This window comes from Schistosoma haematobium, chromosome ZW (assembly GCF_000699445.3).
Source record: "Schistosoma haematobium chromosome ZW, whole genome shotgun sequence".
Lineage (NCBI taxonomy): Eukaryota > Metazoa > Platyhelminthes > Trematoda > Strigeidida > Schistosomatidae > Schistosoma > Schistosoma haematobium.
In genome coordinates, this window is record NC_067195.1 from 715,555 (window position 1) to 737,002 (window position 21,448).

Genomic DNA, 21,448 nt, shown 5'->3' on the forward strand with positions numbered 1-21,448 from the left:
CTAGATGGCTTCAAAATCAATGTGTTTCAAATGATCCGATCAATGTGAGAGTTATAAAACCAGGTTCATCGATAACGAAACATATCATTGAAACGGGGCACAAAATTGACATTAATACAGCATTTAGAACGTTGTATAGAAATTGTCAAGAACGAATTCTTAAGTTTATTGAAGCCTTGGCTATTCGTAAATTTAACCCCCCTCTTATATGTGTACAAAAACAATTTGTCGTAACCTTGAATTTACCTTGGTAATCCTTAAGTCATTCTATGGTCTAGGATAACGCGACAATTTCTTATTCTTTCTCCCCCTTTGTTATTTTACTTGAACTTTTATTTCATTGACCTTTATTAATTGTCATATATACACAAAGGGGACTCAAAATTTCGTATATATAAGGCTTCAATAAACCTTAGTATACACCCTTTGACACTTGTACAACACCACAAAAGCCGAGTTAAGATCAATATTTTATGGCTTGTTTCAATTATATGTTTAGGATGATGAATGTTTATCATCTACTCTTTTATTGGGTCACTTGATTCTATTTGTTTCTGCATATATATAAATGTTCTTAACAAGTATGTAATGTGTGATCAGATTGTTTGAAATGTATTGCGCTAATATATCATCACATAGTTCTGATAATCTTCGTCTTCTAATTACATTATCAAAATAAAATTCCATCGTCTCCTATCATCATCGGTCTTGCTATATGCTGACGATGTCAAGATATGGAGAACGATACGATGTAAGAGTGATAGCTTAGAACTTCAAAATGACCTGAAGAAGTTATCTGAATGGTCTCAAACATGGCAGTTGCCGATAAATACTTCCAAGTGTGTTGTGATGCATATCGGTCATCAAGGCACAGATACATACACGATGAATAACACTGAGCTACCTGTCGTCCAGACATGACTTAGGAGTCATCGTTAGTCAAGACTTATAAACTACTGTACACTGCTGTGCAATATTCTCCAAAGGTTTTAGAACCTTATGGTCAATACGTGGAGCTTTTAGTCATGTCGACGCTAGAACGCTTTTTACTTTGTATACAGTGTTCGTACGTCCTAAACTTGAGTACTGAATACAAGCGGCTAGCCCCTGCTTAAAAAAAGACAGTGAGCTTCTGGAAAAGGTTCAGAGAACGGCGACTAAGCTGATTCCCGGAATAGCGAAGCTTCCGTATGAAGTTTGACTGGCCAAGCTGAACCTTTTCCCGTTGTCATATCGCAGAACTAGAGGCGACTTGATTACAGTCTACAAATTGCTTAGTGATAAATTTGCACCTAATATGCCCTGATTTTTCTTGCCTTCCAAAACAGAGAATTTACGAGGACACTCCAAAAATGTTCATAAACCGAGAACAAATTACTTGTCAGCTGACTATCGACTTTCCCATCGAATCATCGAGTGGAATTCACTACCTCAGCACGCGGTTGAGGCTCCATCCGTCGACTCTTTCAAAAGAAAGTTGGATCAACTGAGAGACCACCATTGCCAGGACTAACATAGGCCATCGAGCCTCCTGTCCTTCTCAAACTGAAACTGAAACTGTTCTGAGCACACACACACACAGAGATCGTTCAATATATCCAGTTTGTATCATAAACTTACATTAGATAAATAACCTTCATTATTTTCAATAGTTGGAAATTAATGAATAGCGACAAGGGAATTTTTAATAGTGCGTATAGCTTCCCATGGTTAAACCTACAAGACATTTAGACTAAATGATCAGTAAGCCATGGATCAGTACCATTTGTATTTCATTAGCTATTAGTCTGTTTTTAAGTTATGGAAATCGCTTAATTTAATTTAACATCCTCAGATAGATCAGTAAATAACTTTCAATTAGGAATTATGTCAGAGAAACTGAGTTTTTAAAATAAAGGTTAAAATATAATCGGATATTTTCATTAATACTGAAGGCGTGACAAGCTTATAACCTTAGACAAGATTAAAAATACAGTGGATAAACTTCTTTGGATATATTTTAAGTACATACACTGTATTATTATAAGGGAGCTATTTAAGTCAGAACACAGTCATCATCATGAACAATATACCCCCAAATGTCCTAATACGGCCGAGAATGGGGGGAGTTAACTCTTCCTCTCCAAATGCTCTCACATGGCCACACGTATACAGCCATTCACAGGGAAGTCTGACTCACTGTCTTCTCGTGACATAACTGCTGTTTACGAAATTCAGAAGATGAGAAGCGAATGTCCGGTGATTTAACGGGGTTGGTTTATACGGAGGATTCACCTAGGGAAGTTGGAAAACCCTCATTCCAAACCAATGATACACATGGGCTCCAGGAACTTGAAACAACAAATGGTGTATAAATCAATCGTTGGTCACCGGCTACCATGGGACGTTGCTCCACGGCCTTGTGAATTAGATCTTTACGTCAAAGATTCTGAGAGTGGCCCCTAATAAAACCACCTATTTCGGTTTGGGCACCCGAACAGTATCCCAGCCCTAACACAAATTGAATGATTTATGTGACGCATATCTGTTTGGTAACTCCGTCTGTAGCTCTTCTAGAGTTGTTTGGTGCCTAAAAACGCTTGTAATATCTGTTTGATGTACCAATGCTTATATGTTTAAATAACTAAATAATAAACGACTGTAAATGTACACACACACACACACTAGATTAAAGTGTATTTACTTACTTGTAAATTTTGTATTTCTACATTTTCATCACTGTAATTCACTTCCATTTGATTAGTTAAATGCTCTGAAAGATCTTGATCATCATTTGGATTGATGGTACTATTATTATTATTAACATTATCAGTAATTATATTTGGATTCTTTTTTGTTATATTGATAATTTTATTAGTTTTTAAACATTGACGACGTTCTGAATTACAGTTCAATATGAAAATAATGAAAGAGATAAGTAAATTGATATAATCTAAAATGTTAAGAAAATTCTCTTTGTTTCGTATAGTTGAATGAAGAGGAAGTGTAGTAGTAGTAGTAGTAGTAGTATTAGGAATAACAGAGGTATTATTGATTGTTGTGAACAACATCGTAGAATTCTGTAAATGCTGAAAAAGATGAGAAACGATTCGAAATTACATATATATATGGTTAGAAAATATATTGGTAAACAGTTATATTAATGAATATATATGTATGTATGATACATACACTGAAAGATATCTATAATTGCAGCCGGTTGATATGGCGCTGTACTATCTCGTGGTGTATTTGCAACGTTGAGTGCTTCCCGTGATATGCGGACCCTCATCAACCAGTATCATTAGTTAGAGAAGTTACTATTGAGTCAAAATTGACTGTCTGTAGGAACGAAATATTTGCATTGATAAGTAATCAATTTAATGTTTACCTAATCTTTCAAGTTGATCTAGTCCCACTAATCAAGCTACAATATTCCCATTAGTTTGATTCACTAGAAAATATGTGTACAGTACCGATGTGATAAACATTTAGTTTTACTTAAAACTACTAATGATAAAAAATGTTGCAGTCAAACATTAACTGACATTACTTTACGTGGTAAGGTTACCAAAAATGAAGACTATATTATTATAATTATCTATAATGTACAAATCTATCTTGCACCAACTTATTTCATCACTACTAGCTAGTGATTTTCATTCGAACTGCAAAGATTCATCTTGTAGCCAGTCATTAGGATTGACTGAGTTGGTTTGATCTGGTTTACTACACAACGAAATGGATTTCAACTTGAAGATGCCACAAGTATTCGGAGTTTGACAACGCTTTAACCAGTAACACCTAATATGAATCGTACCCATCAAGTGAAATCAAAAGACAGAAGCGAGGAGGTTCGAAGATATATTTGGTAGGCTATCAATATATCGAGAATCGTCTGATCTAATCTGGCTAGCGATTGCAGGGGTTGTTGAGCACGGCGTTCCCACTCGTGATCTGGTGCGGATACATGACCGAGCTCCTTCAGTTAGGTGAGTCCATTAAAACTAATGTGGTCAGCATCCAATGTCGAAAACTTACAAAGCTATTTATTTTGGGGATTTATTTACCGCTACAAACTCAATAACTTAAAGTTAACAACAGTTTGAACGCAACCTGAAGGTCATGGGTTCGATTCCTGATAGGACTGTAGATGTGTACTATTAAAAACATATGTACTAGGATAAAACAGCTGTTAACTTTTTCCTAGTTTTCAATGATCGTATAGGAAATGTTATTTCGTGATACAAACTAACTTTTACTACTTAATTCACTAATAATCTGTAGATTGAAGAAGTATGTCGTCGTATAAATATTAAAGTGTGACTGCATGTATGTTTACATATAGATATATATATATATCAAGTACTTTCACAAATTTGCACATCATTATCCATGATCATCTGTGTATAGATAACATTAAAAAGGTGATAGGGACAAATTTGGATCCGATTTTTGTATGTATACTTCTACTAAGTTATTTGTTAGCAATATAAATAAACATGATAATTGGCCTCCATATTCATAATTTATGTTACAAAACTGAACAGTGTACAACATTTTTTTATTCTACTATTTCTTAATTAGAACTTATTAGTAGCCTTTAAAAATAAAAGTGGAATTTTTGTATGAAACTGGATTTCATGTTCATTATCATTCATTATCTAGACATATAAACAATTATGAAGCGATTAGAGTTCTTCATGGGATTCGAAAATGCATCTACCAATGGTATGAAGTGATCAATCCATTCAAAACTGTTTCGTTTGAAACATGGCTATTTGTTTAAACTTGTAGGACATCGATTTCTCAGGCATGGGTTTATTATCATAAGTTTTCTTACTTTACGTTACACTTAATCAACTAAGAGTCTGTCTATCGAGCGTACTTACACCTTATCATAGAATGCTTGTAACCTATCATTGATCAATTTAATGAAAATCTCGAAAAAGAAAACACAATAATTCACTTGGTATTGTTTGGCTTGTATCTTCCCATTGAAGTTTAAGACTGCAATTGATCAGTCTGTTATTGGCAGAACGAAACGCGCGTCAAACTGGATTCCACTGCTAGCCACTATCCATCATTGTTTACAAAAAGCTTGTGAATTAACGCAATATCGAGGCATACACACAGTATACACATATGCCAATAACAGACTGATCAATTGCAATCTTAAACCTCAATGGGAAGATACAAGCCAAACAATACCAAATGAATTTAAATTCACCCCATTGTACAAGCAGGTGGCTATCAGGACACAATGGCTGAGTGGGTAACGCGATGGCGTTTGAAGCGAATGGTGCTGGGTTCGAGTCCCAGAGTGAACGTCAACTCATGCAGGTACATTCAGCTGACGAGTCCCAGATAGAACGAGACGCGTGTCCTGGATTCCACTGCTAGCCACTATCCATCATTGCTTACAAAAATCCCATATAACTTATTCTAGCTTCTGGATAGTCCAGTTTATCCATTCTTCTTGAGTCACGTTTTGACCTTGTTAAATATTCACTTATCAACCCTGACTGTTTTTATATGAGCGTATGTATGTGTACTTCTTATCCTACTCATCACATTTCTGTAGCTTATTTTTGTGTGACTATAAATATTGACTAACGCTTGATTAAATCGAGTTGACTCATCTGCCACCTCAACCACACGCCATTCTTGCTTCGCTCCATTCCCTACGTTTTTCTGATTGTCGTTTCCGATCAACGATTGTAAAAAAGATATGCATTCGAAATCCATTCTCATATTTTCAAGACATTTAATTCTGTTATTCACTAACACGATCTAAGTTGATAATTATATACGAGGATTGACGATATGTATATTTCAATAACATTCGTACGATCTAACTGGTGTCAGATCCCGCGCCACTGAAATCTCAAAGAATTACAAATATCCTTGCATACTCTCAGAATCATATGAAATCCACTCAACGTGTGATATCTGCTTTGGATACAATCTGTATCAGAAGTAAAAAAACAGTTCTTGCGACTAAGCTTTTATACCATTTTAGGTTGACTGTACAGATAAACAACAGGCGCATGTTTACTAATTTTAAGCGTTCTAAGAACTGAATACGGATAAATTTCACGAAGTTCTACATAAGATTGAAGTTAAACATCATCATGTTTTTAATTCCGCGCAAAAATCTAAAAGTGAACATGTTCAATGTGACCGGTTCGGTGCTATAGTGTGTCCTACCAAGAATGCCTATACACTTAAGAAATAAGTGTATTCAAGAGTTACTGAACCAAACGCTGATTCGTTTAAACACTTTGTATGATCAAGAATAGTAATGATGATCTATTTTATTAAGTTCTGGGATGTACCAAAAGAGTAAACAAATACTTCATTTCGTATAATCTTTGATTATAAGAATTCCAAACCGGAAGAGAGTAGGCCCCCAAATTTCCTGGTACGGCTCAGAGTGGAGGGAGTCCGCTCTCCCTCTCCAAACGCTCTAACACGGCCACGCGTATATAGACCCTCTGTCAGGGAAGTCCTACTAACTGCCTTCTCGTGTCGGGGGTGTTATTTACGAAATTGAGAGGACGAAAAGCAAATGTCCGGCGCTTTAACCTGGTTGGTGGACATGGAGAGTCCACCTATGGGAGTTGAAAAACCCTGATTCCAGACCAATGGTGCACATGGGCTCCAGTATCCTGAAGGAACAAATGGTGTATGAACTTAGTGTTGGTCACTGGCTTTCATGGGACTGCATCTTCGTACGATACTCCACTACCTTGTGGATCCGACTTTCAGGTCGAGGGCTCGGGAAGTGGCCCCCTAAGAAAACCACCTGTTTCGGTTTGTACACCCGGACAGTATCACAGCCCTCACACATATCAATTGAGATATATGTGGCGCATATGTATTTGGTGTCTCATTGTACCAATATCTATGTGTTAAAATAAAATAAGAGAGGAGAACAAAATTTATTGATAAAATCAATTAAGTAGACCATTTTGATTGATAGACTTGATTGTCTGCTACTAAATTTCATGCTTCAAACTCGCTCAGATTACTCTGGTTTGAGTAACTGGGTACTGTTTTTAATCATTACACACAAGTATGGATTAAATGAGAATGAACAAACGTGTACTAGATCAGCGAGCTGTACTTAACGCAAGATTTAGATGCTTAACGTATGACGAATACCAAAGGTTGAACATGTGAACTCATAAAATCAGTAGAGAATTTTTAAACAACCTTAACATTCATATACACTATCAACAGACTATTCTCATATACATACTACACACTCAGATTAGAATCATACATCGAACACAAGTTTACAAATTTAAAATAAGTTAAAACGACCTGCATGTGTAAAAATTCATGCATGAAGCTGCTAACCTGTTGAGCAAACCATCAAATACTATAAACTAACGGAATAAATAAAAAAGACAGTAATTAAAGTAAATATCATATATTTCTAACCTTTATGTAGTGAACAGTGTGATTCCAGCAACAGCATATCCAAACAAAATTTAACAACAATAAATAGTAAAAGCTTACACCAGAGTTTGGTGTATTTCGTTTGCGTTCATAATGCATAACAATGATAAATGATACCTAAAATATGTTTTCAATGAAAATAGTTGACATCTTATCATATGAAATACTAGAAAGTTTAATTGCTTAAATTTCAGTAAAATACATTAATGGTCAATATAATAATAATCGCTTTATAAAACTTTTGAGTTCAAGTTCGAAAATGATCAAGTTTTTCACTTGAATGTTACCGACTAAAGGTATCCCAATTCTTGTTTATTTCTAAGTTTTAATGTCTATTACGCTTATAAAAGTACCTAGTAATGATTTTTAGAATCTATAAATTATTCTATCACATGAAATCAAGTAATAATCTGGGTTCAACATGAATTAAAAATATGAAAGATGGATGTTAAAGTATAGGTTAACACTATACAATTATCAAGTTAGCCAGATAAGAGAAGTATAACTAGTTGATAAACTCCAATTCGTCAGCTAAAACGTAGGACCAGGTACATATATGCATCAGTCAAAGTTGCAATACCTTATTAACACAAGATGAACACCGGATTCATAAAAGTAGTTAATTCAGAGGTGGTAATATATGAAAGAAAGATTGCTACCTTGACGAAGTGGTCGGGCTTGCCTATCGTGATGAAGCAACCGAGCTATACTGACTGGAATAACTGTTCCTCAAGGTTCTACCATGTCAGACAGGTCGGTTGAAGAGCGGTAAGACTAAAAGCAACAAACCCAAGGTCCGAAGGCGAAGTCGTACTGCTGACTGTACAGAGGTGTGACAGCGATAAGGTGTTCCCCTCAGACAACCAGCATAACAGCGATGCTGCCTTCCCACAAGGAAGGGTGGGGTTAGAAAAAGTCGACCCTATAAATGCACACCTTGCATTATCTCACAGATATGTCTCCGGCGGTATGGTCTCAACAAGTACGGAGCTAACACAAAAATTACTCATAAAAAGGTCGTGTGTGGCTGACCTCAAGCAGTTGTCCCTTGGGTACTGCGGTTACGTTCTCGGGTCACTAAGACCACCTCTAATCCAATTTCCTTTTCAGGTACCTCCAGAAGAGATAACCGCCCTCATACTTCTAACAGCACTCAAGACCACTGTTAAACTCCAAGTACATGTTTAAAAACATTTTTTACAAGCTGAATATTATGTAACAATATGTTACGAATGTAATGAGTACTGCATCAAGCACAGCAAACTAGATTTTTAAAATCCATTTACACAAACTGTTATTTCAAAAATTATGGATTAAGTGTATCTGATTTGAAACGAATGATCAGGATAAGTTTGTTCCTTAATTTGAAACCAGTAAATAATGTCATCACAAAAAGACTATCATTACATAATTTTAAAAAGGTAAAGTTCAAAGTAGAAATTAATGGCAAACACTTTTACCAATGTGGTCAATGATTTGATCCCTAACATTCTATCTTTTCGGAACTGAGTTTTGAGTTATAAATTCGCTGTCCGTATTTTTTTTCTAATAAGTATTAATTGTTTAGTCTTGAATACAGTTAATCTGCTAGACTTAATTAAATCCTATCCGACAGAAAGTAAATAACATTACGTAATTCCATTGTGCTTAGTATAGAAGTTGTAGTGTTAGTAAATAAAGAGACGCCATAGAAATAGGTTATTTCTCACAAACTGAGTGCATACCTTACCAACAATACAATTTTTCACATGTTGGCATCTGGATAATATGCCACATGGTGTATTATTATTCTTGAAAACACAACTTGCTGATTTAACCTTACTTGAAACAAGATCATTCTTAAGTCAAGTGTGAGCAATCACATAAACCCGAAAAAATGCTATAGTCTTGTGAATATACACACATATTCTTTACAATGATTACCATTTAGAGATATAAACTAGTTGCCAAAGAGTAACAAATATCACGATAACCAGTTTTGGAACTCAACATAATTGAACCAATCAAGTCTACAATCGAACTACAACATAAGCCAATTCAGCCACAATGATCGATATTTGGTGATAAATGATAGGTTTTACAAGATTATATGTTTTCAAGATCAGCAACCATACCATCGAGACTGGTGCTCCACATTTTGGCAGACTTTAGAAGATTGATAAACGTGTACAGCTTATATTCATCCAGTATTTTAGCCCAAAGATAGTAAAGAAACGTTCATATATCAGCAATAGAAGTCTCACAATATAATTTCACGAATACTTGTTTATCAAAGGATCGTTTTACAATTAATTGGAGAAAATTATGATGCCCACTTCTAAACGTTTACGAAGATTTTGATTGTTATCCACTCAGAAAGTAATTGAAAATAATTAAACCCTGCTGGCAGCTTTCAAAGTTATGCAGTCTGTTCACAGATTTGCATTTCTTTACGTAGGTTCAAGTTGGCTTGATGTTTACTTCATCTTCAAAAGCTAACAGAATAAGTATCTATGTGTTAGGATAATTACTCGTTTTCAGGAATTCACTAATTACATGGTAAACTTGGGTAGTTCTCCGCGTTTTTGATGATGATTTATGATTTATACAGGCTGATCATAAATTTTTATTAAATATAGGTCTTTTCGTAATTCGTAAACATCCTGCTTAATACTTATGCAAATTTCGGTCATTTAAAACCGCTTTTCTGTTAAAATTCAACCGCTGTTTGCTACATCGATGACAGTTTTTCTTTCAGGTGAAACACGGAGCACCCATTATGTCTAGATAGAAGCATATTAATATCCTTGTAAACCATCCGAACTATTAATATGTAAAATTTTGATCTAACACCATGGAGTACGGGAGTTAATTCTCACCTATTACTTAAAAACTTGAGAATATGGCCCTTTAATATCCTATCATATTAAACAATCACTAACTAAAATTCTGCTTGACACAAATTCTTACTTTTATACTTAACTCTCAAGTGATTTATGTGATTAGAAAGTCCTATTGTAGGAAATACCTAGAAGTTGATGAGGCTTGATGAGGCATTCTGATTAGTTAATTAAAGCTGCTGATTCTGAGGAAATCAATTAACCTGAAAATTGTTCTTAAAGGTTACGTTTCAAGAACAGAATTAAAGATTGTTGGTGAAATAGCTTCACAAATCAACAATATTAATATTAAAGATCATCATATGGATTGAAGCTCCCTCAGTGCCCAGAAGTCTGATATATTGGTGTTTGCTTAACCAGTCGTTAGAATTAGATAGACAACGACAATGATGTTTTTAGGGATTTATGCAAGAAATCAACTTCGAGAAATGGGATAAAATGAAATAGTCTATCTAACCTTTCTATCTTACAAATGACATCAAGAAACCATAGACATGACTAGTATCATATCTGTTTGTGGTGAAGTATTTATTTATCTTAAAGCCCCGAGGAATAAACTTTGAGAGGTAAGCAGCAAGTAATCGGAAACTTTCTTTGTCCTACATCCCAGTTATACATGAAACACAATATGGTATGTAACAAGAGAAATAAAACGACATTTTTTCAGTAACAATAAGCAACTGATTAAAACTGCTTTCGATAAAATGAAATTGTTTCGGTGTAAATACGGACAAACTCTGTGTTGACACTTTATTACATTAATGATGATGCACAAAAAAATACCACCCATTCATGTTCATGCAAAATTATGGTTAAAAAGAATTATGATCAAGTGCATTAACTGAACATAATATTTTGCACCACATAATAAAACTAATTGATACACTCACGAGAGAAAGTGATATTAATCCAGGTCGAACAAACGAATATAAACCGAACTCTCGCATTTCCAAAACGACATACAGGATCCAAACGGCATTAAGAAGAAAAGAAATGCAAACGAGACCCTAAGAAAAGTTAGGAAATTAAGCCAAACTTCCTTACCGATTTGCTCAAATACAAGCACGAAATCAAACGGCTGTGACTTGACTTTGAAGCTATTAGAATAACAGTATAAGGCAATAGTCCCAAAAGTGTGAAAATAACAAGGAGAAAGGGGAATAGAATTTCGCTCCCACAATCCGGAATCAAAAGTATATATTGATTCCATTGATATACCCACTCATTCTAAAACATCTGTAATCTTCAAAAATCTAACCTACTCTACCACTGTATCGACAAACATAGTCAATAAGAGAACTCATCTCGAAAACATGCAATTGAAACGATTCTCACAAAGGTTACATGCACTCATTAACTAACTGATATATCCAAACAACACATCATAATCGCTCTTCAAATTTTTGAAAGTAGACATAAAATACCTTTGTTAAACTACTTCAGCAACATTCTACTGATTCCTATCACATTTTTATTGTAGTATGAACCAAACAAATGGCTTAGACGGTTGTCGATAGAACAAAAAGAGCTTTGGCTTATCGTCACTCCGTGTTACATAGCAGCGATTTCCATTGCTTCCAGGCAGGTAACTAGGTATATCATAGAGAGAATAGATATCAGTCAATCAGATACAAATATTTCCTTCGTGGCATCGAGTTTTATCCAAAAGAACCGAGAAATTCCTTATACCACTATTCCCTGTAACATATTCTAAAAAATTAACTTTTCTGTAGTATGCCTCCGATTTCCGATTATTCGTTATATTATTCGTGCTAATTCTGAGTTAAATTGATCGATAAAGCTATGTCATTTGTAATAAAGCTGTAGTAGCAGTGAATTGTCACTGGGTTTACCCAGATTATCCATAAGTCAGGTCACTGAATAACAAACAGTTTGTCGATCCTCATTAAGGCAATAGACGGCTAACTCTCATTAATTACTTGCGCACCATGGATCGACCCATGTGGCAGTGGTGGCTCTCTGTTTCATGTACCCACTCCTACCAATATATTTTTGCAATTACATTGTTTGTGTTGTACGGTCATCGAAGGAGTCATCGTACCTGAATACAATGGAAGGATAGACCACATTAGGTGATGTGTGACATTGACGTTCAACCTAAGCAGGGCCTCTATGATCTACACAGATCATCTACCTTAGCTATCTACAGAACAAACAAAATATGTTTAATTAGTAGGTAAACCTCAAGCTTATCACTGTCCCTAGTATGAAACCGTCATTGAGGTGACTATGCATGGATTACAGGAACTAGATGTGATTTGTGGTGAACTGAAGCGGAGAAACAAACATTAACTGAAAGCAAGAAGGCTTAAGTGCGAACTGTTGTTTGCTATCTTACTAACGCCCGTTACCTCTCGTCGAGGAGCATAGTCCTCCAACCAGCATTCTCCATCCGACCCTGTCCTGGGCAATCATTTACAGTTCATTCCAGTTCCCGTTGATCCTTTTCATTTCTGCTTCCACTTCTCTATTTAGTATGTACTTTGGCCTACCTCTTTTCCGTTTCCCTTAAGGATTCCTAATTAACGCCTGTCTCGTAATGCAGTTTGATGATTTCCCGAATGTATGTCATATCCACTTCCAATGTCTTTTCCTGATTTCCTCTTCAGACGGAACCTGGTTTGTTCTTTACCTCAGAAGGCTGTTTTGAATGGTATCCAGTCAATAGATGTCAAGTATCTTGCGTTGACAACTATTTATAAATACTCGAACCTTCTTGATGATGGTTGTAGTAGTTCTCCACGTTTCAGCCCTGTATAGTAGAATTGTCATGACGTTCGTATTGAAGATTCCATATGTTCTTCAGTTTTAGAAATGTCCTTGCTTTGCCAATCCTCGCCTTTACGTCTGTATCAGATCCTCCACTTTCATTGGTGATGTTTTCCAGGTACATGAAAGATTCTACCTCTTCCGGAGTTTCTCCATGAATAATGATTGTATTGGTGTTCTCCGTGTTGTATTTAAGAATCTTGCTTTTCCCTTTGCGTATGTTGAAGCTCACTGATCCAAAGGCTGCTGCTACACTGTACTTCTCCTCAGATGTGGAGGTCTTTATAATCTAGTTCACCACCACAGGAAAGAGAAGTGTAATCCGTCGTATGAATTCCGGATAATATTGGCGATTTTTTCAGGTACACCACAGTGTCTAAGATGTTACCATAATGTTCTCCTATCCACACTGTCAAATACTTTCTCATAATCAGGGAAGCTAACTTATAATGACCGACTCTATTCGATTGATTGTTCAACGATGGTCCGCATCGTCACGAACTGGTCTGTTCAGGACCGACCCTTGCGAAATCTAGCCCGTTGAACCTCAAACTAGGCATCTACTGAATCTTTCAACCGGTTCAACGACACCCTGTTGAAAACCTTTCCTTGTACTGACAGTAGTGTGAAGCATCTATAGTTCTCACATTTGCTCAGATCTCCTTTCTTTTGTATCTTGATGCGGTTTTCTTCTTTCAGCCTGTCGGCACTCGCTCTTCCTCACAAATCTTCCCGAACAGAATGTGGAGCATGTTTGTAGTTACTTCCCATATGCCCCTCTGTTCTTGACTCTCAGTGATTAGCTTCCCTTCCTCTTCCTTGACCGATCTCTCTGGTTTACTATATTTTCCTATCACTTTCTTCGTTTTTTCATATAGTTGTCTGATATTTCCTTCTCTTGAAGCTTCTTCAGCTGTCTTTGTTAGATCTTTCACGTATTTCACCTTGTAAGATTTAATGCGATTCCAAACTTGCCTGTTTGCTTCTATGTACTCAGCTTGTGCTTGGAATTTCTCTGCTCGTGTTCGGCTGTTGTTAATTGCTGCCTTCTTGTTCTTTCTTTCTTTCATCTTGTTCAGAGATTCCATAAAGACCCATTCCTTATGGTGATGCTTCTTGGGGCCCCGAACAACCTGACACGTTGAAGTTAATGCTTCTTTGATATCTTTCCAGTTGTCCTCTTTGCTAGTTCCTTCTTTCAGTAGATCCTGTAAGGCTTGAAATCTGTTGTTGAGAGTTATCTAGAATTCGTTGAGTTTGTTAGTATCTCGAAGGAAGGCTTTATCGAACCCTTGTAATGCTGTTTCTCCAGTTTTCTGGTGCTTCTTTAGCTCCGGTTTCATCCTGACCACAACCAGGTGGTTATCTGAAGCTGTCAGCTCCTCTCCTGATTCTCACATCTTCCACCGTCCTTCTGAATGTTCTAGTGTTGCATACATGATCGATCTGGTTCTCTGCAGTGTGGTCCAGTGAGACTCCTTCATCTTTTTGTACGCGTTTGTGTGCGAATATTGTGACGCCTACAACTGGTTTGTTGAATGACATTCCCACCCTTTCAGTGCATTTCGTGCTCGTTTAGACAGCATCAGAGTAACTCCCTTCGTGTGTGGAACATTTTTCTCATCGTGACCGGAGAACAGCAGCATACAGCCTTTGCTGTCCATATTCGGTCCAATTGGTTTCGCCGATTTCAAGTGCCGTCAAGTTGTATCTCCCTATTTACGTTGTTATTTGACCTGTCCTCCCGGTCTTTTACATTGTCTGGAAGTTCCATGTGTCTATAAAAATTGTTAATCTGGTTGTTGGAAGAGGCATCGACCTCGTAACTTTCAAAGAATTTTGGCTTCCATCTTAAGGCGTCATAGTTCTTCCTTTACCTCTCAGGATAGAGGTTAGCTTGGTTAATCTGATTGGTTTTTTAAGCAAGATTTTTTTCTACATCATGGGGTTGCAAACATCATGCCCAACCCTCCTTCTTTGGTTGTGCCTGGGACGAGCAGTAAGTCTAAAAAAGCTACGGGTGGAGTTAAGTGCCTAGCGTGATGAATGCTAAATACTTTGGGAGAGATAACAGGAACGTAAAGATGCCAGCAATGTTTGGAGTTTCACATTGCTTCAACCCGTAACACTACAATAGTAGAAAGATCCTAGATTCAACCAAACCTGAATTCAAAAATGAAGGAGCTCAATGACATATAGTTGGAAAGTTGTTGACATGCTGTGGAGTGTTTTATCTGGTTGCTACGGAGATGCGTGGCACGGAGTACCCGACCGCGATACCGAGGGTATGTGTTACCCAGCCCCTTCCTCCGGGGTGCGTCGAGTTAAACCAATGAGATCACCACCAATATGGAAGACTTATAGAACTATTCATTTTACGGAATCATTAACTGCTATAGCCCACTCCCACCCCTTAGAAGTATCGTAATGACCTTAAAATATGATCGGCCGGAAGTTTGAACCCAACGAGCATGCCTTTGGTAAACACTTCTGATAGCTTATTTCGTCCGGCAGCATCTGGTTGTCTTTCCTTACTATGAAGAGCTATGTGATACACTATTATGGTTATGGATGTACGATGAAAAATTCTATTCGTCGTGTCCGTTGTGGGTTTTCGATATTTTCTATTCGTTCTAGATATTAAAAAGTGAAAATATAGATGCAAATTGAAATACACTTTCATCTGCGTGAGTAAGCGAAACGTGCGAAATAAATACGGTATATATACATGTATATGCCATGCGACATGAAGAAAAATTTCATACAAAAAGTTTTGAATTTAAATTTTTCTACAAAAAAATGTACAAACATATAAAGGCATACCAGAATATAATGCAGTCAAATATCTATGAGATATAATGAGTTTAAAAAACTTATACATTGCCATACTTGTAATAAACTTACCAAATTGCGTGCACACTGATTTCTTTTGCAGTTAGAGGGGGGAACCATGCACTACATCGGTCCTGAAGTTAATTCAGACCTCTCTGTTATGTCACTGACACACAGACTTTGATGGAAGTCATGTATCACTTCAACGTTATTAGAAAATGAAACGGGTTTGTCCAGTGTAAAGTAAATGAAAATATCACCAACAAAATGCATGGTTAGAACCCGATGGGTGAACCTTGAAGCACTATATTAGTGTTCTAAGGGTGAAAGTGATGACTTATCTTCACTGTCTTGTTTCAGTCCTCCAGGAGTGGTAAGATTCACTTGTCCGTAATGCTGCTAATTTAAATAGTACTGATGAGCACTGTGTTTTGACGAACACTCTAGTGAGGTTAGAGTATATATTGACTAGTTTTGTTTCACTATTGATTATATGGACATAACATTCTAGCTGACGGTTCATGCATAGCATTTTGGGAATAAATTCAACTGGCGCTTATCTAGATGATTGTCAGTTGACATCTCATTTATTTTCTCCATAGTTATATTAACAACAATAATAACTTACCCTCAAATAACAATTTATTACACCGAGGATTCTAGTTTACATACAATATAGGGATGTTTGAAGTGTTATGTAATAGGTTACTGATTTTTTTATGTTATAAGACACATTGATCATAGAAACAAAAAGGAAAAGTTGCGTACATAAGAACATGAATAACGTTAACAAAACTCGAGTGTACAATGCAATAATTGAAGCATTTGTGATGAACAACTGATGGTTCAAAATTAACGAAAGTATAGTCCATATCTGTTTATATCGAAAAGTGCAGTGGTAAATGTATAGCCGGCCAGCTAAGAACGCCAACTTTAATTAATTACTTTGTGTTTCTTGATAGTGCTTCCATATAACAAAGTTCAGGCTTCTAGTGAACACAATTTTAATTCCTACTAAAATATCATAGGTAGTACTGAAAGACCTGGATAAAGTTATACGTCTCACAAACGTGTTTTGGGCTGTATGTCACAAGAGCACTGGAAGGCAGAGGATAGAGGAAAAACGAGAAACAGTACAGACTATGTTCATGACTGGTGAATTTTATTTGTTAATTATTGTGACCTGAAAGATATGACTGCCAACTTGATCAGGTTACTGAAATGGTGGTAGCCCTTCCAGAGCCCAAATAGGGTTTCTGCTTATTTCAATCCCAGATAAAAGGGAAGGGTCGGAAATGGGGTTGGCAACCTCATCTCGTAGAAAGCAACTTTGCAAAAAGTGCTATCCAGCAAAATTATTTAAACTCTTCCCTGGGAGTCTTCATATAAAGGAGTCACAAAGTCTCATAGTGAGGGTAGAGATTCCTCGTGAACCACGAAGCCGCCGTCCCTTCTGAAAGCAAGAGTAACAATCAGCATAAGTATATAAATTGTCGGTATTATGTGGCAAACCAAGAGTGTCATCCATTAAGCCTCAGAAATAAAAGGATACAACCTGGAGGTGCAGGAAATAGGTGAAAGCAATTAGAGGTAAGCTGTACAGAAAAGATTAGCGTTGGTAAAGGTTCCTTCGTACTCTGGTCACAAGGAAGAAGACGCTTTACACACAAAAGAAGTTGCACCGACGTTGTTCAAAGGAGTGGCGAAAGTGCCCATAGGAAAGTCACCTAATGATGATCATCAAAATTATCTCAAGAACGAACAAACAAGAGATTACACTGAAACGCATCCATTGTTAAGCGTCCACCAATGATAGCAGTAAAGAACACAAAGATCACCTTTATGTAAGGCCGCAGTCGATTGTAGAGAAGTTCACAGGAAAGCACTTGACCATCTTGATGAAATACCTGAACGGCAAGATCAGAATGGGACGCACCAAGCCTGAAAATATCGTAAGACGACATAAACTAAGAGAAAGGTGAGAATATGGTGAAAAACTTGTAACTGTTTGAGTCTTCAACAAAATGGTTTCAAGTGGCACCTTATTGACACACTAACATATCCACAAAGCTGCATACTTTTTGCTGGACCATATTTCAGGGAACCGACTTGATCACATCCTAATCAATAAAAGCTTCGTTAGGCCTATGAAAGACGTGAGAACAAAGGGGGGGAGCAGATGTAGCTTCATATTACCGCCTGGTGGCGGCCAAATTGAAAATGAAGCTAAAAACGCACCGCACAGCTGGAAAATGGGGATTGCAAAAGTTTGTTTCGGCCCTCTTTGGAATACTGACAAACTTGACAAATTCGAAATAGCTTTAGCGGTAGGTTTCAAGCCTTGAAGAGTTTACTCAAAGAATGTGAAACTACTATGGAGAACAACTGAATAGTGACTAAAATAGAATTATCTCCAATGTGTTATGAGGTGCTGGGCATCAAGAACCACTATTATAAAGAATGAATAACTATCGACACTCAGGGCAGGATTTATTCAGTAAGAACAAGAAGATAGCAATTAACAGCAGTCGCGCAAAAGCATAGAAGGCCAAGATACGAGACGAATACACAGAACCAACCAGGAGAGTGAAACGACTCATTATATTCGACAAGTATAGATGCGTAGAAGACGCAGTAGTGATAGCGGATAAAGCCGCAAGAGAAAAAATATGAGACAACTATTTGACGACGAAGAGGCTAGCAGGGGAATGTGATAGACCATATTAACCAGTCAAAAACAAAGGTGGCAAGCCAATCACTGTGGTTCAAGAATAGCATAACATGTGGGCAGAACGCTGAGAAACTCTTGAATAGACCAGCCTTACTGAACCGATCAGACATCGGAGCAATATTTGTAGACCTTCTTATAGCCACTAACCTACCAACAGTCGAATAAAGCAGCATGACCATTAGACAGACCCAGATTGAGAAAGCAGCACCGGGTAGCATGCTACTTGAGGCTTTAAGGTCAGGCACGGAGGCACTTGTGAGGGTGACCCCTCAGAAACATTTGGGTAGACGAACAAATACCGATGTACCGGAAAGAAGGATACCACATCATGGTAACAGCGAAATTAAATCTCATCATCACGCTACTGTTACTACCAGGCAGTTTTCAGTAGTGTTGAATAACTTAATAAAATATTCAGAATTCGCTCAACGTAAAGACAGAGAAGCTGGATTTCATAGGAGTCGATCACGTACCTACCAAAGTGCAATACTACGGGTCATTCTTGAGCAATCAGTAAAATGGGGTACATTACTGAACGCCAACTTCCTTAACTATGAGGAAGCACTAGATAGTGGGGAAAGAAAAACTTTAGAGGACCTTCCCCAACAATATGGTGTACCAGAGAAGATTTTCACCAGCATCTCCAAAGTTGTACATAAAGAGCAGCGCATAGATCTAGGTGAATACTGGTGTCAGACATGGCTACTTACTTCCACCCTTTTTCTTACTCCTGGTGGTTGACTGGATTATGAAGACCTCTATATCTCATAGGAACCATGAAATACAGTCAGTTGTTTGAATGTAGCTAGACGATTCAAACTTCTCAGATAACCCAGCTCCTCTATTCCATACAAAGCAACAAATGCAGGTGAAAAAAATTAAATGTGGCAAGGTTTACAAAGCAGTAGACCTCAATGTCCACAAAGGATATAGCAAGATCCTGAGGTACAACACGATTGACACTAACTGAACCTCACCAATGGTGGGGTCCTGGAACGGATAGAAGTTTTCTCTTACCTGTGCAGCACTAATGACAGGCGAGGACGGTCTGATACAGATATGAAAACACGTGTTTCAAAAGCAAGTACAGCATTCCTACGATCGAAGAACATACGAAACTCAAAAAAACTTTCAGCAAACATCAAAACCAGAATTGTCAACAATAACGTCAAACGGTTCTGTTGTACGAAGCCGTACCTTGGATGGCGGCGACAACCATTATCGAGAAGATACATTTATTCTTGAGACGTAATATAATGAAGATACTCCAATTTTGCTGGTCAGAGACCACAAAGAATGACTGGTTATGGCAGACGATAACCTCACTACTATTTGGTGAGAAAATTAAGAAAAAACCAACGGTGAGCAAGATGCACCATGCAAAAACCACTGAACTACAACACAAGACAAGTCACGGATTACAGTCTGCAACGCAAAAGGAAGACAGGTTGACCAGAGAACAGGTGGAATCTGTAACTGAAGGGAGATCTCAAGACCACTGATGGTAATTAGTAACTAATGGAAAGGCGAACCCAGAAAACGCTGGCTGGGGATTCACGGTTGGCAATCTATGTTGGGCAAGTGGTAACAGACGTAAGTAAGTGACGCAACTAGGTTTTATGAGTGTTGTGGAGCTTATTGACCAAGTGAGTAATTGGGGTAGTAGATTGTTTTAGGTTAGGAGTATGAAATTGCTTGAGACAATTTTTAGATTTCCATATGTTATAGGCAACAGCAAACTGACTTTTGTAGCATTTGAGGCTATCTTCAATAAAATTCCTATTATAATTAGTATGCATGGAATTAAATAGATGCAAATGCTCTTCATAAATCTCGGGTTTCCTGATTGCCGTAGGGGAGATAAGGAGGTTGTTATAGATAAATGCAGTTAAAATGAGCATAGAAGTTAACGAATGTTTATGATTATTGGTGCGGTCCCTCATAAATTTATAACCCTGACTTATTGAAGCAGGCCGTGGATTTATCAGCTTGGGAAAAATCTCATTGCAATCATCTGTATCAGCATAATAACCGGTATCAGGGCCTGTTGTGAATTGCCCTAAATCTTCTAAACGCTGGCATATTTCCAGAAACCAAAGATTGTCAACGAAATGGTTGGCTTTGATAGTTTCAGCAAATTGAGAAAGTTGAGAGCAGGATGTGTTATTGTTGACTACACGTAATCTCTTGCAAACACATAAAGTGTTTAAAAAGCCACAATTGTTTTGTGGTATTTTTCTAATAACATTTTTAGTTTCGATTGTCGGTTATATTAAGCACTATGGCCTTTTACATGTGCTGGAGTCTGTTAAGCACTTCAAAAACATGGTCGATTATCCTACTAGTTGCATCCAATACTACTGGGTCAGGGTTTTCTAATATATCGATCAAGCAGCTGTAGAACAACAAGTCACTGATGACATAAGTCAATCTATCCTGTTTTTCGAGACTAACCGCGGAATTTTCTTCATTATTCTTATTTTCCCAGAATTCTTGGTTATAAAACAAAAGTTCTTGTTTTATACCTGTTTGAATAAAGTGACTTTTCTGTCGCATTTCATTTTCATCACGTAAGTATGGTAGCTACAGACTGAAACTTGAAGATCTTATGCTGGTTCCAATTAAGCATTTTATGGTATAACTCCGAACTATTACTGCCCGAGTACTTAATCTACCATAAAATGTTACTGTAATGATAATTTATTTTAAATTCTATGTGTAGTACATGTGATAATGTTTATTTTTATTCCCTTTCACAAACATATGTTTG

General features: G+C 37.0%; 2 protein-coding genes across 4 annotated transcripts in view; both read right to left on the reverse strand.

Moving 5' to 3' along the window:
• ABCC1_1 (Multidrug resistance-associated protein 1) overlaps positions 1-11,779 on the reverse strand; it is a 99,572-nt gene extending 87,793 nt beyond the window's left edge. The window contains exons 1-5 of one of the 3 annotated variants that reach the window (XM_051208562.1): positions 11,588-11,779; positions 11,370-11,552; positions 11,216-11,332; positions 7,429-7,563; positions 2,688-3,059 (exon numbers count right to left, since the gene is read on the reverse strand). Coding sequence is in view for 2 of the 3 variants with exons in the window: in XM_051208561.1 (XP_051070099.1) it covers positions 2,688-3,068; positions 7,429-7,563; positions 11,216-11,332; positions 11,370-11,552; positions 11,588-11,629 (858 nt within the window). In the remaining variant the exon portion in view is untranslated. Of the gene's footprint in view, positions 1-2,687; positions 3,069-7,428; positions 8,268-11,215; positions 11,333-11,369; positions 11,553-11,587 lie in introns of those variants that run through there. The other 2 variants (XM_051208561.1, XM_051208563.1) reach the window with 2 other exon arrangements.
• A 1,450-nt stretch (positions 11,780-13,229) lies between these two features.
• MS3_00001030 (uncharacterized protein) lies at positions 13,230-14,933 on the reverse strand. Its single transcript, XM_051208560.1, has one exon. It carries the CDS (start codon positions 14,201-14,203, stop codon positions 13,811-13,813), a length of 393 nt encoding a protein of 130 aa, XP_051070102.1. The 5' UTR covers positions 14,204-14,933; the 3' UTR covers positions 13,230-13,810.
• Positions 14,934-21,448: the final 6,515 nt, after the last annotated feature.